Source organism: Equus quagga, chromosome 2 (genome assembly GCF_021613505.1).
Source record: "Equus quagga isolate Etosha38 chromosome 2, UCLA_HA_Equagga_1.0, whole genome shotgun sequence".
Classification (NCBI taxonomy): domain Eukaryota; kingdom Metazoa; phylum Chordata; class Mammalia; order Perissodactyla; family Equidae; genus Equus; species Equus quagga.
Window position 1 is genome coordinate 69,169,716 of NC_060268.1, and position 19,063 is coordinate 69,188,778.

A 19,063-nucleotide genomic window follows, 5' to 3' on the forward strand; every position below is an offset into this window, starting at 1 on the left:
ACCCTTAACCAGTGCGTGGGCTAGGAAAGCCTACAAGGACCTTCCTCCTGGCTGCCATCCTTATGGTGCCCAGGGTCCTGTACATGTTTTTCTCTTACTCCTCATCAGCATGTGTGGGGATCCGAATGCCCAGAATTTCTAGCATCGAGGCCTTTAATACATCTACCTATGATGACCTTATTGTTTCAGTTACTTTTATGCATTTAAAAAACAAACAAACTGGGGAGTGACATCAGCATCGTGGTGGAATGAGCTCTTCCCTTGGACTCTCCCTTCTAAAATACAAGCAAAAGGACATTCAAACACCAACCGAAGACACCCACACGACACAGGAGATGTCTGGGAGACCCATGCAGCCATACTTCTGAAGGTGGTGGTAAGGCTGGATCCTCTGGAAGGAGGTGAAGCTGCTCGGCAGGAGCTCCGCAGAGAGAGAGGGGCCAACTAGGGGAGGTGAGCAGCTGAGGAGAGACGCTGCATTCCCGCCCAGCGCTCCAGCCCCATGCTTCAGCCCCATGCTCACCAGGAGAGTGGTACAGTGAGAGAGGGGCCGGCTAGGAAAGGGGCACGGCTGGAGAGAGGCAGTCCATTCCCACCTGGCACTCCAACCCCGCACTCCAGCCCTACATTCGCCGGGAGAGTGTCATAGTGAGAGAGACAGGCCAGCTGGAGGAGGGGCACAGCTGGGGAGAGGCGCCCCATTCCTGCCCAGTGCTCCAGCCCTGCACTCCTGTCCCGTGCTCCTGTCCCATGTCTGCCAGGAGAGTGGTGCAGTGACGGGGCCGGCTGGGGGAGGACCACAGCTGGGGAGAGACACTCTGTTCCTGCCCAGCACTCCAGCTCTGCACTCCAGCCACATGAATGCTGGGACCACCACACAGAGAGAGAAGCAGTGGCAGGTGGAGGCCCGTGAGTGCCCAGAGCACCACGCAGACAGAGAGGCAGCAGTTGGGGGAGGCATGCAGGTATAAGAAAGTGCTTCTTACCCCACCTGGCACTCCAGTCCTGCTATCACCCAGAGCTCCACACAGAGTGAGAAGAGTAGGCTGGGAGAAGCACAGGGGAAGGAGAGCACCCCTTCCCCTGCCCAGTGTTCCAGATCTGCCATCAGCCAGAGCACTGCACAGTGAGAAAAGCAGCCAGTGGCTGGAGCTGGGGAGCCCCAGACCGTGCTGGGCCCAGAATACACAGTGCCTGATCCTCACCCAGTGGAGGCACATGGTAGCAGCGGCCAGATAATAACGCCACTCAGAGGCAAATTTCACACCATAAAGCAGTATGAGAAAGTGTATTAAATCTCCAGACCAGAAGGAAAATGACAAGTACCCAGAAACCAACCCTGAAGACACAGAAATCCATAACCTAAATGACAAATAATTCAAAATAGCTATCATTAAAAAACTCAACAAGTTACAAGAAAACACAGAAAGACAAATTAACGAATTCAAGAGCTTCCTCACAAAAGAGATTGAAACTTTAAAGAAGAACCAAGCAGAATAGTTGGAGATGAAAAACACAATGAATAGTATTAAAAAACATCTGGACTCCCTAAACAATAAAACTGACAATATGGAAGACCAAATTAGCAATTTAGAAGACAATGCTATAGAAATGCTTCAGATGGAGGAGAAGAGAGAACTAAGACAAAAAAGAAATGAAGAAGCTCTCAGAGAAATATCTGACTCAGTTAGGAAGTACAACATAAGGATTATAGGTATTCCAGATGGGGAAGAGAAGGAGAATGGAGCAGAAAGCTTGCTCAAAGAAATAATAGCAGAGAATTTCCCAAACCTGGGGAAGGAGATGGAAATCCACATGAAAGAGGCTACCAGAACTCCCAACTGTGTTAATGTAAAAAGACCTACTGCAAGGCATATACTAGTAAAGCTGGCAAAAGTCAACGACAAAGAAAAAATATTAAGGGCAGCAAAGCAGAAGAAAACTTACAAAGGAACCCCTGTCAGGCTTTCAGCGGATTTCTCAGCAGAAACCTTAAAGGCTAGGAGAGCGTGGAACAATATATTCAAAATCCTGAAAGACAAAACTTCCAGCCAAGACCACTCTATCCAGCAAAAATCTCCTTCAGATATGATGGAGAAATAAAAACTTTCCCAGATAAACAAAAGCTAAGGGAGTTCATCACCACAAGACCCACCCTACAAGAAATCCTCAAGAAGGCCCTCATACCTGAAAGGAAAAAAAAAAAAAAAACCAGGAAAGGGGCTACAAAGCTGTGAGCAAGGAGATGAATAGGTAGGCAATAATCAGAAAATGGCAGCTCTCTATCAGATCAGGTTGGTAAACACTTAATTCTTACATCAAGGATAAAGAAAAGGAAAACACCAAAATAAAAATAATCTCATCATTTTAACCATAAACTCACAACACAAGATGGAATAAGATATGACAAAAATAACTTACAAAGCACAGAGGAAAGGGACGGAATCAGTATAGTCTAAGGAAATAAGAGGCAATCAGAAAATGGACTACCTCATCTTCAAGACTTTTTATACAAACCTGATGGTAACCACTAAACAATAATTAGAACAGAGACATATACAATAAACAAGGAGAAAATAAAGAAAACCAACATGGAAAACTACCTAATCAAATCAGTAGCCCAATATACATGGGACAAGAAACAAAGGATATACAGAAGAACCAGAAATTGTGCGATAAGATGGCAGTATTAAGCCCTCATATATCGATAATCACTCTGAATGTAAATGGACTGAATTCTCCAATCAAAAGACACAGAGTGGCAGGATGGATTAAAGAACAAGACCCAAAAATATGCTACCTCCAGGAAACACACCTCAGATCTAAAGATAAACACAGGCTCAGAGTGAAGGGATGGAAGACAATACTCCAAGCTAATGGCAAACAAAAGAAAGCAGATATTGCTTTACTTATATCAGACAAAGTAGACTTCAAGATAAAACAGGTAAAGAGAGACATAGAGGGGCAGTATATAATAATCAAAGGGACTCTCCTCCAAAAAAACATAACACTTATAAACATATATGCACCCAACACAGGAGCACCAAAGTACATAAAGCAACTATTAACAAACCTATGAGAAGATATTACTAACAACACAATAATAGTAGGGGACCTCAAAACCCCACTTAGTTCAATGGATAAATCATCCAGACAAAAGGTCAACAGGGAGATAGTGGAATTAAACAAGAAACTGAACCAGATGAACCTATTAGATATATAGAGAGCATTCCATCCAAAAACAGCAGAACATACATCCTTCTCAAGCATGCATGGAACATTCTCAAGGACAGACCATTTATTGGGAAACAAGGCAAACCTCAATAAATTTAAGAAGATTGAAATCATATCTACTATCTTCTCTAACCATGATGCTATGATCTAGAAATCAACTACAAGAAAAAAGCAGGGAAAGGAACAAAAATGTGGAGACTAAACAACATGCTACTGTACAACTAATGGGTCGTCCAAGAAATAAAAGGAGAAATCAAAAAATATTTGGAGACAAATGAAAATGAAAGCACACCATACCAACTCATATGGGATGCAGCAAAAGCGGTCCTAAGAGGGCAATTTATACCAATACAGGCCCATGTGAACAAACAAGAAAAGCTCAAATAAACAACCTTAAACCAAACCTAACAGACTTAGAAAAATAAGAACAAAAAAAGCCCAAACTCAGCAGAAGGAGGGAAATAATAAAAATTAGAGCAGAAATAAATGAAATTGAAACAAAAAAAGACTGTAAAAAGGATCAATGAAACAAGGAGCTGTTTCTTTGAGAAGATAAACAAAATTGACAAACCCTTAGCCAGACTCACTAAGAAAAACAAGCGAAGGCTCAAATAAATAAAATTAGAAAGGAAAGAGTAGAAATTACAGTGTATACCACACAAATACAAAAAATTATAAGAGAATATTATGAAAAATTGTATGCCAACAAACTGGACAATCTAGAAGAAATGGATAAAATTCTTAGACTCTTACAACCTCCCAAGACTGAATCAAGAAGAAATAGAGAATCTGAATAGACCAATCACAAGTAAAGAGATTGAAACAGTTATCAAAAACCTCCCCCAAAATAAAAGTCCAGGACCAGATGGCTTCTCAGGAGAATTCTACCAAACATTTCAAAGAAGATTTATTACCTATTCTTCTCTAACTATTCCACAAAACTGAGGAAGACGGAAATATTCCTAACACATTGTGTGAGGCCAAAATCACCCTGATACCAAAGCCAGATAAGGACAACACAAAGAACGAAAATTACAGGCCAATATTGCTGATGAACACAGATGCAAAAATCCTGAACAAAATATTGGCTAACCAGATACAGCAATACATTAAAGAGACCATACACCATGATCAAGTAAGATTCATACCAGGGACACAGGGATGATTCAACATCCGCAAATCAATCAATGTGATACACTACATTAACAAAATGAGGAAGAAAAACCACATCATAATTTCCATAGATGCAGAGAAAGCATTTGACAAGATTCAACATCCATTCATGATAAAAACTCTCAATAAAATGGGTATAGAAGGAAAGTACCTCAACATGATAAAGGCCGTATATGAGAAACCCACTGCCAATATCATACTCAGTGGGGAAAAACTGAAAGCTATCCCTCTGAGAACAGGAACAGGACAAGAGTGCCCACTCTCACCACTCTAATTGAACATAGTACTAGAGGTTTTGGCCAGAGCAATTAGGCAAGAAAAGCAAATAAAAAGAATCCAAATAGGCACTGAAGAAGTGAAACTCTCACTGTTTGCAGATGACATGATTTTATATATAGAAGACCCTAAAGAATCCACTGGAAAAGTATTAGAAATAATCAGCAACTCCAGCAAAGTTGTAGGGTACAAAGTTAACTGACAAAAATTAGTAGCATTTCTGTACTCAAATAAACAAACTAACAGAACAAGAACTCAAGAATACAATCCCATTTACAATCACAACAAAAGAATAAAATACCTAGGAAAGACCTATACAAAGAAAACTATAAGACATTACTGAAAGAAATCAATAATGACATAAAGAAATGGAAAGATATTCCATGCACATGGATTGGAAGAATAAACATAGTTAAAATGTCCATACTACCCAAAGGAATCTACAGATTCAGTGCAATCCCAATCAGAGTCCCAATGACATTCTTCACAGAAATAGAGCAGAGAATCCTAAAATTCATATGGGGCAAGAAAAGACCCCAAATAGCCAAAGCAATCCTGAAAAACAAGAACAAAGCTTGTGGCATTGCAATCCCTGACTTCAAAATATATTACAAAGCTATACTAATCAAAACAGCATGGTACAGGTACAACAACAGACACATAGATCAATGGAACAGAATTGAAAGCCCAGAAATAAAACCACACATCTATGGACAGCTAATCTTTGACAAAGGAGCCAAGAACATACACTGAAGAAAAGAAAGCCTCTTCAATAAATGGTGCTGGGAAAACTGGACAGCCACATGCAAAAGAATGAAAGTAGACCATTATCGTTTCCCATGCACAAAAATAGACTCAAAATGGACAAAATAATTGAAGGTAAGACCTGAAACCATAAAACTTCTGGAAGAAAATATAGGCAGTACACTCTTTGACATCAGACTTAAAAGAATCTTTTCGAATACCATGTCTACTCAGACAGGGGAAACAAAAGAAAAAATGAACAAGTGGGACTTCATCAGACTAAAAAGCTTCTGGAAGGCAAAGGAAACCAAGATCAAAATGAAAAAACAACCCACCAACTGGGAGAAAATATTTGTAAATCATATATCCAATAAGGGGTTAATCTCCATAATATATAAAGAACTCATACCACTGAACTACAGAAAAATAACCCAATCAAAAAGTGGGCAGAAGATATGAACAGACATTTTTCCAAAGAAGATCTACAGATGGCCAATAGGCACACGAAAAGATGCTCAGCATCACTAATCATCAGTGAGATACAAACCAAAACAACACTTAGATATCATCTTACACCCATTAGAATGGCTATAATCAGCAAGACGAAAAACAACAAATGTTGGAGAGGATGTGGAGAAAAGGGAACCCTCATCCACTGCTGGTAGGAATGCAAACTGGTATACTCACTATGGAAAACAGTATGGAGATTTCTCAACAAATTAAAAATAGAAATACCATATGACCCAGCCATCTCACTACTGGGTGTTTACCCAAAGAACTTGAAATCAACAATTAAAAGAGACTTATGCACCCCTATGTTCATTGCAGCACTATTCACAATAGCTAAGATGTGGAAGCAACCCAAGTACCCACCAACTGTTGACTGGATAAAGAAGATGTGGTGTGTATATGTATATATATATATATATATATATATATATATATATATACATACATACACATGATGGAATACTACTCAGCCATAAAAAAGATGAAATCATCCCATTCGCAACCACATGGATGAACCTTGAGGGAATCACGTTAAGCGAAATAAGCCAGATAAAGAAAGACAAACACCATATATGATTTCACTCGTATATGAAATATAAACAAACTTATGGGCAAAGAGAATAAATTAGTGGTTACTGAGGGAAGTGGGGTGGAGGGTGGGCACAAGGGGTGAAGGGGCATACTTATATGGTGTATGACAAACAGTAATGTACAACTGAAATCTCACTATGCTATAAGCTATTATGACCACAATAAAAAATAAAAATAAAAAATAAAAACCAAACAAACTTAGTGGGTTAAACAACCATTTTATTATGATCACAGATTCTGTGGGTCCAGAATTCAGACAGGGCTCATCATAGTGGATGGCTTGTCACTTCTCCATGATGTAGGGCTTCAGCTGAGAGGCTCAAATGACTGAAGGAGGGGAGCAGACAGGCAGGTTGACTCAAATAGCTAGGAGCTGAAATTATCTGGAGGCTCCTTCACTCTCATATTTGATGCCTGGGATGTCTCAAAGACTAGGTTCACCAAGGACTGTTGGCCAGAGACTCTACATATGGCTTCTCTGTGCAACTTAGGCTTCTCAGAATATCATGGGTCTGGGTTCTGAGTGAGATGGTCCTGAAAGAAAGCTTCTAGAAAACAAGTGTTCCAAGAGAACCAGAGAGAACCTGCATGGCTTTTTATGATCTGGCCTTAGAAGTCACATTAGTTACATATCAACCATACTCTATTGGTTAAATCAGTCATAAGCTTTGACATTCAAAGGGAGAAGACAAAGGCTCCACCTCTCAATGGGAGGACTATCGAAGATTTATAGTCATTTTTTTTGAACCACCGTACTCTGTTTAGCAAGCTAAAGCAAAACATCTGTCCACATAGACATCATTGGTGTAGCTGGACATCTAATCAAGCATGTAACACTCAAGTAAATACAAGACAAATACACAATATTTGCATTTTAAAGCAAAGAGTGTGTTTGAGAGAAAAGTACTATTTTTACGATAGATGTGGTCAGAGAAACTCGTGTTCTAGTTCATCAAAACAACTTAATGTCAAAAGTGAGATTTTAGGAACTATGTTTATAAAAGACAGGAAAAGAGATTTTAGGTCCAGCATGGGCCTGACCTCAGAAGAATCTGGGAGACAATTTATGAATTGCCTCAGAGAATCGAAGGAGCTGAAGAAGAAAACTGAAATGAGATAAACGGTCTGACCCGCTGAAGAGTTAAACTAGAAGATGTAAGACATGTTGACAGTTTGAGTCCCAATGCATCACAAAAATACAGAGCTGTTACAGGAAGCCATCCTCATCAGACCTTTGAATCTGGATTCAGACCACCTGACTTTAAGCCATCATGCTACCAAGTTGTATGACCTTAGACAAGTCCTTTGAACCCTTAAGACTCAGTTTCTGATCTGTAAAATGGAGATTAAAAACATCTACCTCACGGGGCCGACCCCGTGGCCGAGTGATTAAGTTCGCATGCTCTGCTTCGGCGGCTCAGAGTTTCACCAGTTCGAATCCTGGGCACGGACGTGGGACTGCTCATTAAGCCACACTGAGGGGGCGTTCCACATGCCACAACTGGAAGGACCCACAACTAAAAATACACAACTATGTACCGGGGGCTTTGGGAGAAAAAGGGAAAATAAAATCTTAAAAAAAAAAATCTACCTCACAGATCTGAGGATTAAATGAGATTACATAAAAGCATTGTACTAGCTAGCACATAATAGGCCCTCAAGAAATGTGGACTGACTCAGCTTCTGAAAATCAAGTTACCCAAACCATCTTGCAGATGTTGAGTCAGAAAGCTAAGTTTTGAATGCAGCATTCCCAGTGCTCCTTCACTCTTCTTCGAAGCTGTAAACCTGTGTGCTTGTTTTGTGTGAGAACTCATCATGTAGTAGTAACAAAAGATGATCCATTAGAATATTTTCTTAACTGGTTCCGTTTCATTGTATACTAATAAGGCTGTCAAAATATTTTTCTCCCTTCAACAAAGAGTCTGATTTTACTCTGAATTCATACTGGCACAGATGACCTCAAGATCCCAGATATTGTATATTGCATACACTTTGACAGTTTTTACAATTGAAAGTGGTCTCAAGAAACAAATCAATGTACTGACTTGGCCATTAATTCTGACTAAAAAGGAAATATAGTTTCCTTGAAAAATTGGTTTAATTTTTATATTCAAACTTACATGCCCCTTGACCTGCTCTTATCAATGAAGGTTAAACAGAGGGGACTGGGTCACAGCATGCTGGACGCAACTAATTAAATAAGGGCTGAGCTGAGAAGGTGTCTCTACTTGATTTAAAGGAGCAAAGCCCTCCTGAAGTCTCTTTGGGGCTTGAAAAACATTTTGTCTCAGGGCAATGAAACTGAGACAAAAGGCACTCTTAAAATTTAGCGGTAATTTTGTTTCAGCAAGACTCACTTAGGACTGTGTTATACCCACTGTTAGGCAAAGTGAATTCATTGAAACTTCCAAGCTGTAACATATCTGACCTGGTTCAAGCCCGCCAAGACCTCAAATCAAGAGCTGGATCTAAAATGCTTCCTTTTCCCACAGGCCAGCAGTGGTGCTTCATTCCAGAGTGGGCTGTGAGTGTGTTCTGTGGGCTTTGCCTCTCCCCTTTGCCCTCCTGTCGCTCTGTCTGTTTGACATGTTTATTAAATAGAAGCTTCAGGCTGCACAGACAGACTCAGACTCTGCTCCTACGTCGCCTACCACTGACAGCCCTTTGCCTGTCTGAAGAAAGGACCCCAGAAGACTCATAGCTGAGGGGGCTTCTTGGTTTTTTGTGTTTTTTGAAGAGGGGTAGTGGTTGGGTTTTTTTATATTCTTTTGGGAGCCTTGGGTTTATAGAGCTATTTGAATAATAACTAGTTATCTATATTTCTTTCTTATTTAAACATAAGTATAATTAGAATTGTATCTACAATCTCCTTCAGAAAAAAAAGTATTGGAAGTTAGCTAAATGATAGCTGACAGGTGAATTTTAGTATTTTTATGTTTTTCCAAATTTTCTACAGTAAGACTATTTGTTTGGGTTTTTTTGTTTTGTTTTTTTTTTTTTTGAGGAAGATTAGCCCTGAGCTAACTACTGCCAGTCCTCCTCCTTTTGCTGAGGAAGATTGGCCCTGAGCTAACATCCGTGCCCATCTTCCTCTACTTTATATGTGGGATGCCTACCACAGCATGGCATGCCAAGCAGTGCCATGTCCGCACCCGGGATCCCAACTGGTGAACCCCTGGCTGCAAGAAGCGGAACATGCGCACTTAACCGCTGCGCCACCAGGCCAGCCCCTGACTCTTTGTATAATGAGAAAAAATAACTTATTAAAAATGAAATAAATAAGTATCCTTCATGTAGATAATGTTTTGATCTTTGTAATACAGGCATTTGGTCTGCTATGCCCTATTTTCTGTCCCTGTTGAGGTTAAATGTTGCATTTATTATGGTTATTTAATTACAGCAAGAATCCCCTCGGTGAACTGTTAAGCCTAGTGCTCTAGAAATTTCATATACTCTTCTAGCATCATGGCAGAAAGTGCGCAGGGCTCAGTCTTGTTTCATGATTTGCAGCCCTGGCTCTCCCTGGGCTGGAGAGTTCTAACTGTTCCTTTCTTTGTCAGTCCATTGTAGGGGCAGAGGGCTTGTCCCTTGCATTCCGGCACATTGCCAGCTCCCTACTGGGCCACTGCAGCCAAGTCTCCTGTGAAAGCCTTCTTCATGAGATCATCGTCTGTGTGGGCTACTTCACTGTCAACCACCCAGATAACCAGGTGAGAGGCCCCGAAAAGTTCCTTAGACTGCTCCTGCAGCACTGAGAGTGTGAGGTGTTGGAATGAGAAAAGGCAGGCTAGCCTGCGGGAGCCCACCTGTCCTGTGTGAGGTCCTGTCACCATGCTCCAGGGATATGTCTCTGACTTCTCTCCAGGAGATTTGATCAGCACTAGATTATCACTAGGGCCTCCTCTTAGAGCTATAAAAATAAAAGATTTTTAATAAAATATTCTTAAGCCACACAGAAGCATCTCCTCCCTTACCACATAGATTCTAATACTCTATCCATATATTTTTTTGTCTTGATGAGGTAGATTGCATCTTTAAATTTGGGTCAGTTTGCAAATAGTATTAGAGTCTGGTGCCTTATGAAACTGCTCTTGGCCCTTGGCTTCTGCCCAGGTTCTTAGAGGCTGCGAGATAGTGTTGGAGGGGAGCCTGAGAAGGCAGGACTTGGGCCTCTCTCCCCCTTGAGTCACCTAGAGTAGTTTTGCTTTTAACTATTTTGATTATTAGGTGACTGAGCAAGATTTCATTTCTGCTGCTTTAAGAAGTTGGGACTCTGTTATAGATGCTGTAAAATAATAATAATAATAAAGCACTTTATTTCTCTTTACTTTTAAAACCAGAGTTATGGTATAACTAACATATCAAATAGTAGCTCCTGACAACCTCATTTATCTAAAGCCTCCTTCTCAACAACCTTAATTTTATGGATTATTGCTGAGAAAAAGGCCTCTAAACAACCCTTAACCCCCACTCTAAGCTTACTAATTTTTATTTTAGCTAAATCTTTAACAACCATGCTTACTAGGTTCATCAACCTGTAGCAAACTAGACCAGGGCCGGAGAAGGACAGGCGATGGTTTAGTGCTAGAGCCAAGTACAAGGTGAGAAGCTGCACACTAAGAGCTAAAGCTGCCTGCCTGATGAGAGAAGGAGGATAGAACACATAAGGCAGGCCCAGAACTCAGAAATTGCCCCCATCTGGATTCAAAGGGACACTGAGCCCTATATTTTATTTCCCAGGTGATTCTTGATGTCCCCGGTGCTGACACTGAATGAGCATGGAGACAAAATGTGTGATCTATGCATTCCCTTTAAGTTGGGGAACATGCAATCTATTCTAGAATGATTTCCATGATTAAAATATAGAAAATGTGGACCCTTACCAGAACAAGTGTCAGCACAGAAAAGTTCCCCTTTCGCAGAGCCTCTTGCCAGGAAGGCAAATCTTCCTCACCTCCTGTCACAGGAGCACTCAAGCAGTGCTCTTCCCTTGCCAGCACCCCCAGATAATGGTGCTTTGTCCTTTTCGTGGACCAGGCCCAGCAGGTTCATGAGTCTCTTACAAGCTGCTCAGGGAAGGAAAGATGAGGGAAATCTCCTATGTGGTTTTCTTTTCTTCATGTGTATCCATTCAACCTACTAAATTGCATTTTATTTCCCTTTAAAAGTTTGTTTTTATTATTCTGATATAAAAGTGTTCTTTACTTAGCGTGAAAAAGACAGGCACATGTAAAGAAGAAGATGGAATCAGTTATTCCTGATCTCACATCTAAAATAGCCACTGTTACCATTTTGGCAGGTTCCCTTACAGTCTCTTTTCTATGATTTTTTTTTCCAGTTTTATTGAGACATAATTGACATATAACATTTTATTCATTTTAAGCATACAACATGATGATATATGTATACATTTGCAAAATGATTACCGCTATAAGTTTAGTTACAGCCATGACCTCACATAGTTACAGCTTTTTTTTCTTGTGACGAGAACTTTTAAAATCTACTGTCTTAGCAACTTTCAAATATACAATACAGTATTGTTAACTTTAGTCACCATGGTGTACATTATATCCCCAGAACTTATCTTATAACTAGAAGTTTGTACCTTTTGATTACCTTCACCCATTTCGTCTACCCCCCCACCCCTCTATGGATTTTTTTTTTTTTTTTTTTTTTTTTGGTGAGGAAGATTGTCCCTGAGGTAATGTCTATGCCAGTCTTCCTCTGCTTTGCGTGTGGGACACTGCCACAGCGTGGCTTGATGAGTGGTGTGTAGGTCCATGCCTGGGATTTGAACCTGTGAACCCCAGGCCACAGAAGCAGAGTGCATGAACCCAACTACTATGCCATTGGGCCAGCCCCCATGAAATTTGTACATAGCTGAGATCATACTGTACATACACCTATGTCTTGGTTTATATACTTAACATTATATCACAATCATTCTTTGTGGATATCATTTTTAATGGATGCATGGCTTTATCTTGTGTAAACAGCCCATGGTTTACCTAACAACTTCCTGTTTTTTGCTTAAGTCGTTTACTATATATCATGAGACTATCTACCGCACTTGTAAAGAGGTGAGTAATTTGTGTATGATAATATTTTGCTGTATACAGTTCTACAGTAAAAAGTCCAGTTTCTTCAGCACATCCATGTGTAGGGATGGTTTGAAGCTCTTTGGTTAAACTAACTCTCTTGTGATGAATTTACTGAACTCAAAATTGTGTGGGATTTTCAAGAGTTTTTCTGCTAATGCCGAATCACAGACTAATTCTCTCTTGTAGATAAAACACAATTTCTGAGTATCTCTGGGCTCACCAGAGTGAATGGGAAATGGGGTCGAGGGAACTGGTATTTAGAGATGGCGTGTTAGAACTGACTTGGACCTAATGACAAAGAAATGACTGGTCTTGTTGGTACAAGAAAAAGGCAGATTAAATGGGCAGAGAAAGCAGTAAGCAATACAAGGAGGAGACAGAGACCTTATGGCTTGTCAGTTGGGGAAGAGGAAGATGCAGTGGTGTTTGGAGATAATTGTTGAGAGGTGAGCTCACTATCAGGAAGAAATTAGAATAAGTGAAAAAAGTCAGACCTTCTATTTCAACACCTCGCCTCCCAGAAGGCTTGAATACTAAACTGGACATCCACTTCTGATTTTGGGGAAGATCAAAATTCAGCCCTGAGGCAGTTGCTGAAATGCAACCATCTAGATAAAGAAAGAATATAATAACAAGTAGAGAAGAAATCAGAAATGGATAGAAATGATGGTAATTGTTATACACTGAGACACTGCACCTCATGGAGATGCTGTTTCTAAGCATAACCTCTGATCTTTGTAGAATTCTTTATACTATTCTTCCCATCTATTGTCTTTTGGGCCTCTGTAGCACTTCAGTGAGGCTGTAAGTAAAGGAATTATTCTTGCCTCACAGACAGGTGAGGAATTGGGATTCAGAGAGGTTAAGTAAGCCCCCCAAAATGAAAAAAAGAATCGCTAAAAGACCAGGACTAGAACCCAGGTCTTGCAAAGCCCAGCTTGGTGTACTTTTCATTCATTTTACATTGCTTAAGAAAATGAGATGTGTCATAGGCCCCATCTACTGGTGTCTCTGAAGTGTGTCTTGGACAGGGATGGTGGGTATAGAAGAGGATACCCATTTACCAAGACAGTACATTAAGAAGCTGCCATTCTGCAACTCTGAATGCTGACTGGGAAGCTTCCGGGATGTATCTGTGTACCTTACTCAGTGATCAGGGAGACTTGTAAAGACCCTGGGAAAGTGTACATGAGTGTTTTATGAGCACAAAATGGCCCATAATCTAGCAAATAGAAGGCCTGGGTTCTAACCCAAGCTTTGCCACTACCCATTTGATCTTAGATAAATCATTTTCATCTTGAGGCTTGAGCATTTTTGACTATACAAAGACGTAGATTGGTTCTGGAAATGGACAGTGGCGATGGTTGCACAATATTGTGAATGTACTTTATGCCACTGAATTGTAGGCTTAAGAAAGGTTAAAATGGTAAGTTATATGTTATATATATTTTACCACAATAAAAGAAAGTTTAAAAAGAGAAGTGGATTGTACCAGACAATCTCCCGTGTGAGTTCCATGAGTCTGTGATATTTTAAAGGCTGAGATTGAAACCACAGACAGACCAGCATTCTGATCTTGTGGGGACATTTTATGATTCTTCAGATCCTCCTTGCCCTAATCCAGATTCTATCACAACCAGATGGCTTCATGAGCTGCCTGCCCACTCCATGGCAGCTCATCCTTAAAAGCTGAATACACCTTGGCTCTCTTATATTAATAGAGGGGTTCCATTGACAGACACGCATAAGCAGAGACTTACAGGTGAGATGTCTGGTACTGTTCTGTGATACCATCTCTAGCCACAGTTGTTTCACATGCACCAAAGGGCTGTGCTCACCAGCTTGTGGCTGGGCTCCATGCCCATCAGGCCGAGTGGCATGGGCAGGGTAGGGGAAATAGCCTCAAGCTGGCCAAGATGATAATTGTTCATATTCCAGTAGAATTGGGGAGTTTTCTATAACTAAAAAGCTGATTGTTTGTTTTCATTCTAAAAACTTGTTTTATTAAATTCCTCTGCTCCCTGCAAAACCCAGTAATTTGCCAAATGAGTGTTAGCTGTGGGGGTGTGGTAAGTGCAATTTTAAGCTCTCATCCCAGCTTCAATCACAGATTCATGGAGCCTTCATCCTGGAAGGGCTCTGAGATATCTAGTCCAGCTCCCTCATATCACAGATGGAGAAACTGAGGCTCAGAGAAAAGGAATTGCCAAGCAAGAACTGACAGGGCCCAGCCTCCCAATTGGCAGTCCAGTGCCTTTTCCACCTCACTTCTGTTCTTATGAAAGTGAATTTATTTAACGTGATGCCACTTTCTCTAAATTAGAGGAATTTCAGGGGAGAAATTATGATGCTCACTTCATTTAATGTTTTCATATCATTAGTCAGAAGTCATGCTAATTTGCAGGGCCTGTTTGTCCACAGGGGAGCCTTTATTTTCTGCTGGGGAAACAGCTTGTGTCTTTATAAACACAGAAGATCCTCAACTCCTGTTGCAGCTTAAAGCTGTTTTATTAGGTAACTGCTTTGCATAAAGGATTAGCACTTTTTATTTGCCACCCTTTGGTCTATTAACGTAAAGAACTGAGCCCCATTATACCAAGGATGACTTCAGAAGAGAAACCTAGATAAAAGTAGTGCCCCAGTGTTGATAGAACCAGTCATCTGTAGTTTCTAATTAAAATGTTGTTTTTTTAATCAACAACTTCCTTGTATTTTATGGCACTTTCATGATTCTTTCTAAATTCCTTCTCATTTAATAAACATAATTAGTATGTGCTGTCAGTCCTTCACTTTATTTACATTTTTATATTGGATAGTTAAATGTGGCCTAATAATTAAATTAACTTGAATGACAGATGAGTTGCTGGCCTGCATATTACTGTATTGGGAATAAGCAACTTTGCATATTCATTTTAGTTAGTGACTGACCTTTTCATTTGCAAAGACCCAATAGATTCCAGCTATCAGAGCCAGAGTTTCTTGTGATTGTTGAAAGGAAGGATCCCTGTGGCCCACCCTCCCCCAGCCAGCTTCCCTGTAGAGACGTCCACGCAGCAGATCGTGTAATCATCTGCTCTGCACTGTCCCAGAGATGGCTAAATACTTCTGGGGAAATCCAAACAGGCGAGTAAGCTTTACAGAGAGGCTCTTGAAACTAGATTCAGCCTGAGCTGTGTGACATGCATTTTTCAGGTCTTTTGAAATTTTGTGACTTAACAAGAAAACCCAAACAGTAATTGACTAAAAGTTCCTAAAGTGTATCTGTTGTACTCACCTGAGACCTTTCCCTGCAAACAAAAACGGGGTATTTTCCTAGTTGTACACCATCTGCAGGTGAGGGAAGCAGAGTTGTGTTTTAAGAGCGGCAGTTTTCCGGAGCCTCATTCCAGCTTTTAGAACTTTCAGAGGTGGCCTAATTCCTGCTCAAACATTCTTACTTTACTCTTTGTCTCTCTCAAAGGCAGATGGTCCTAGGTCACACCCATTTGGTAAACTTCCCCCAGCCCCATCCAAGTCCATGAATGGAGTCTGCTTGGTGGGCTTGGGGTGGGAACTCCAGCTTCCGGGGCCTTTCTGTTCAACAGTGTTGGCAGCTCATTCTTTAGCTGTCACACAAGCATTTAGCTTTCTGTGTTTTCTTTCTGTGTGTGACAGATACAGCTCCTTTCATAAAATAAAAACGTATCTTGTCTAAAGAAGATCCTAAGAATTTCAACAATATAACCATTTTGGACTTATTCTCAATATTACGGTACCAAAGAAAAATGTGACTTTTTCCACAAAAGTAGAACAATAAATTTCCTAATCAAAAATAATTTCTCCCTAAACATTAATTTTAAGACTTCCAATGAGTGACCTGGCTGATATTAGAATGGAGAGATTTGCTGGTTAGCAATTTTGGCCGATTGTATTAAAAGTCACCAATTTCACAGAATCCAAATAAAAGACACCTCCTACTTTCCTCATCTCAGGTGAATTTTCCAACACAGGGTAGTTTGAAGTACTATATGCTCACACCAGCTGCTTTTTTGACTCTACAAACCACCTGAGAGATTATAAGGAACTCCTTGCTTGACCCAGTGGCTTTTGTACAGACTTGCTTCCTGATTCATTACTTACTATAATTCCCTCAGATCCTCCTGCTTGTGGTTGATGCAGCAGTAGTTAAGGTGGCACCTGAATGGATTCATGTCTTGAATCAGTCTGCAGTTAAGGTTTTGAATTTGATCTCTGATGGCGCTAAATGTCAGATGTCACAGAGGATAAGAGCGTAGGCTCTCAAGTCAGCTGGCTTTGAAATCCCTGTTCTGCCCTTTCCTAGCACCATGTCCTTGGTCAGGTTACTGAACGCTGAGCCTGAGTTTCCTCATCTGTGAAATGGAGGTCATGATACTACCACTTCCCAGGTTGTGTGAATTAAGTGAGACAATATAGGGCCTTACTCATAGTGGATGCTCAAGAAAGACAGCTGTTGCTATACCTGCTTGCCCTGTTACCATCAGCTTCATGGCACTAAATAATATACCTGATTCAGCAGTAGGCTAAATTCGTAATATTGGCATAGTGATCTGAAAAAAACAGGATGGTACAGATGAATTATCCTTCCTTTATCAGCCTTCTCAGTGTCTCATTTTTGGAGAACTCAAATTCAGAGCATTCCCGTAAAATAACTGTCATGAAACCTAACATTAAAACTTGGAAGTTGAAAGCTAGCCATAGCTTCATCTCGGTTGGACTATAAAAAGTTGGGAATCCACTAAGCTTCTTCAGCAGTGGCTGTGAGACCAAGAGCACAAGTAGGGTCATTTTGAGGGCTTAGTTTAGCCACAAGGTGACATGAAGTTAATCATTCCCTTCTGAGCTCCATCCCAAGACTGGGCAGAGCAGAAGAAGACACACACAGGAAAGTCAAACAATAATTCCAGCTCTTTCAGCACCCTCTTCCCAGGGTGCTCAAGCCCAGATCCTCTGAACAAGGTTCAAACGTGAAAATCACTGAGACAGACTATAAAAACTTAATCTGAGCCAGCCCTGATGGCCTATTGGTTAAGGGGTTCAGTTCCCAGCCGCGGAACCCTACCACTCCTCTGTCAATAGCCATGCTGTGGTGGCAGCTCACATAGAAGAACCAGAAGAACTTACAACTATGTATTGGGGCTTGGGGGTGGGAGGGGAAGGAGAAAAAAATGAGGAAGATGGCAACAGATGTTAGGTTAGGGCGAATCTTCCCCTGCAAAAAAAAAGACAATCTGTAATCACAGAGAAAATACCTCTCCTGAGATAGGAAATTTTATGTAAGACCCTCATTAGTCACAAAAAGCCCATCGCCATCGAACAGATGCTGGTATAGCAGTCAGGATTGCTGAGTCCTTTCACAGCCATACAGCTCTGTGACCCTGGGTAAGTCACTGCCCTTCTCTGGGCTTTACTTTCTTGTCTATAAAAAGAGTTTGGCTGGGTGTTCTGAAGGGCCCTTCGAGCTCTGATAGAGGATGAATATATAATTCTAAGACAAAATGGGAAGTCATGTCTAGACCAACATAAGTAGATAAATTTAATCATTTTCATTTCTAAGTACAGTAATCACAAACATTCCACTCTAGCCATACTGGTCTCCTTACTATTCCACAGACACACTTACACACCTCCCACCTCAAGCCTTTGTCCTTGCTGCTTCCTACCCAGAAATCTTTTCCCTCAGAAATCAGCATGGTTGGGGTGGGGGACTTCCAAAGGTTTTGTTCTCAAATGTCATGTTATCAAAATGACCTTCCCTGATCCCACAGTATCTAAAATAGTGTATCAACCCCATGGTTACTGTTTCCCTTTACCTTGCTTTATTTTTCTTCATACGCTTCTTACCCTGCTGACATTTAATTATTTTGTCTGTCTCCCCACCCGCACCCCATCCCACTAGAATGTAAGTACCTTGAGAGCAGAGTCTTTGTCTCCAATGCCTACAGCAGTGCCTGGCACATAGCAATTACCTAATAAATATTTATTGAATGGATGATTGGATGTTGAGATGATACATCTCTCCTTAAGCATAATACTGCAGAAAAGGTTAAAATGGCCCCAGATTTTGAAAGATACAGCACTTCTATTTTACTGACCAAACTTCCTGAACTGACTTTTAGCTAAAAATTTAAGAACCATTTCTTTGGCACTCTAAGTTATTTATCTTTGAATTTATTCTAAAAGAAACTTCTTAATTTTGTTTTTGCTGGAGCCAGTCATTCTGAGATCCAACGGAAACTACGTGCTTCAGGTTTGGTAAATCCTGTATTTGAGGAAACAACGGTCTGTGAGAGAAAACTTGGGAGGCAGGCTTCAGTTCATTTCCTAGCCCCTCCTCTCACTTGGGTGATAAACTTGGGCAGGTTATCCTGAGGATCACATTCCCCACCTATAACAGAGAGACAAGAAATCCT

At 40.7% G+C, this 19,063-nt stretch overlaps 1 protein-coding gene across 10 annotated transcripts in view; it reads left to right on the forward strand.

The window, feature by feature from the left end:
• SCAPER (S-phase cyclin A associated protein in the ER) overlaps nt 1-19,063 on the forward strand; it is a 513,402-nt gene that overhangs the window by 474,520 nt on the left and 19,819 nt on the right. For all 10 annotated transcript variants that reach the window (XR_006887542.1, XM_046653964.1, XM_046653961.1 and 7 more), the window contains one exon: nt 10,092-10,241. Coding sequence is in view for 9 of the 10 variants with exons in the window: in XM_046653964.1 (XP_046509920.1) it covers nt 10,092-10,241 (150 nt within the window). In the remaining variant the exon portion in view is untranslated. The remainder of the gene's footprint in view (nt 1-10,091; nt 10,242-19,063) is intronic.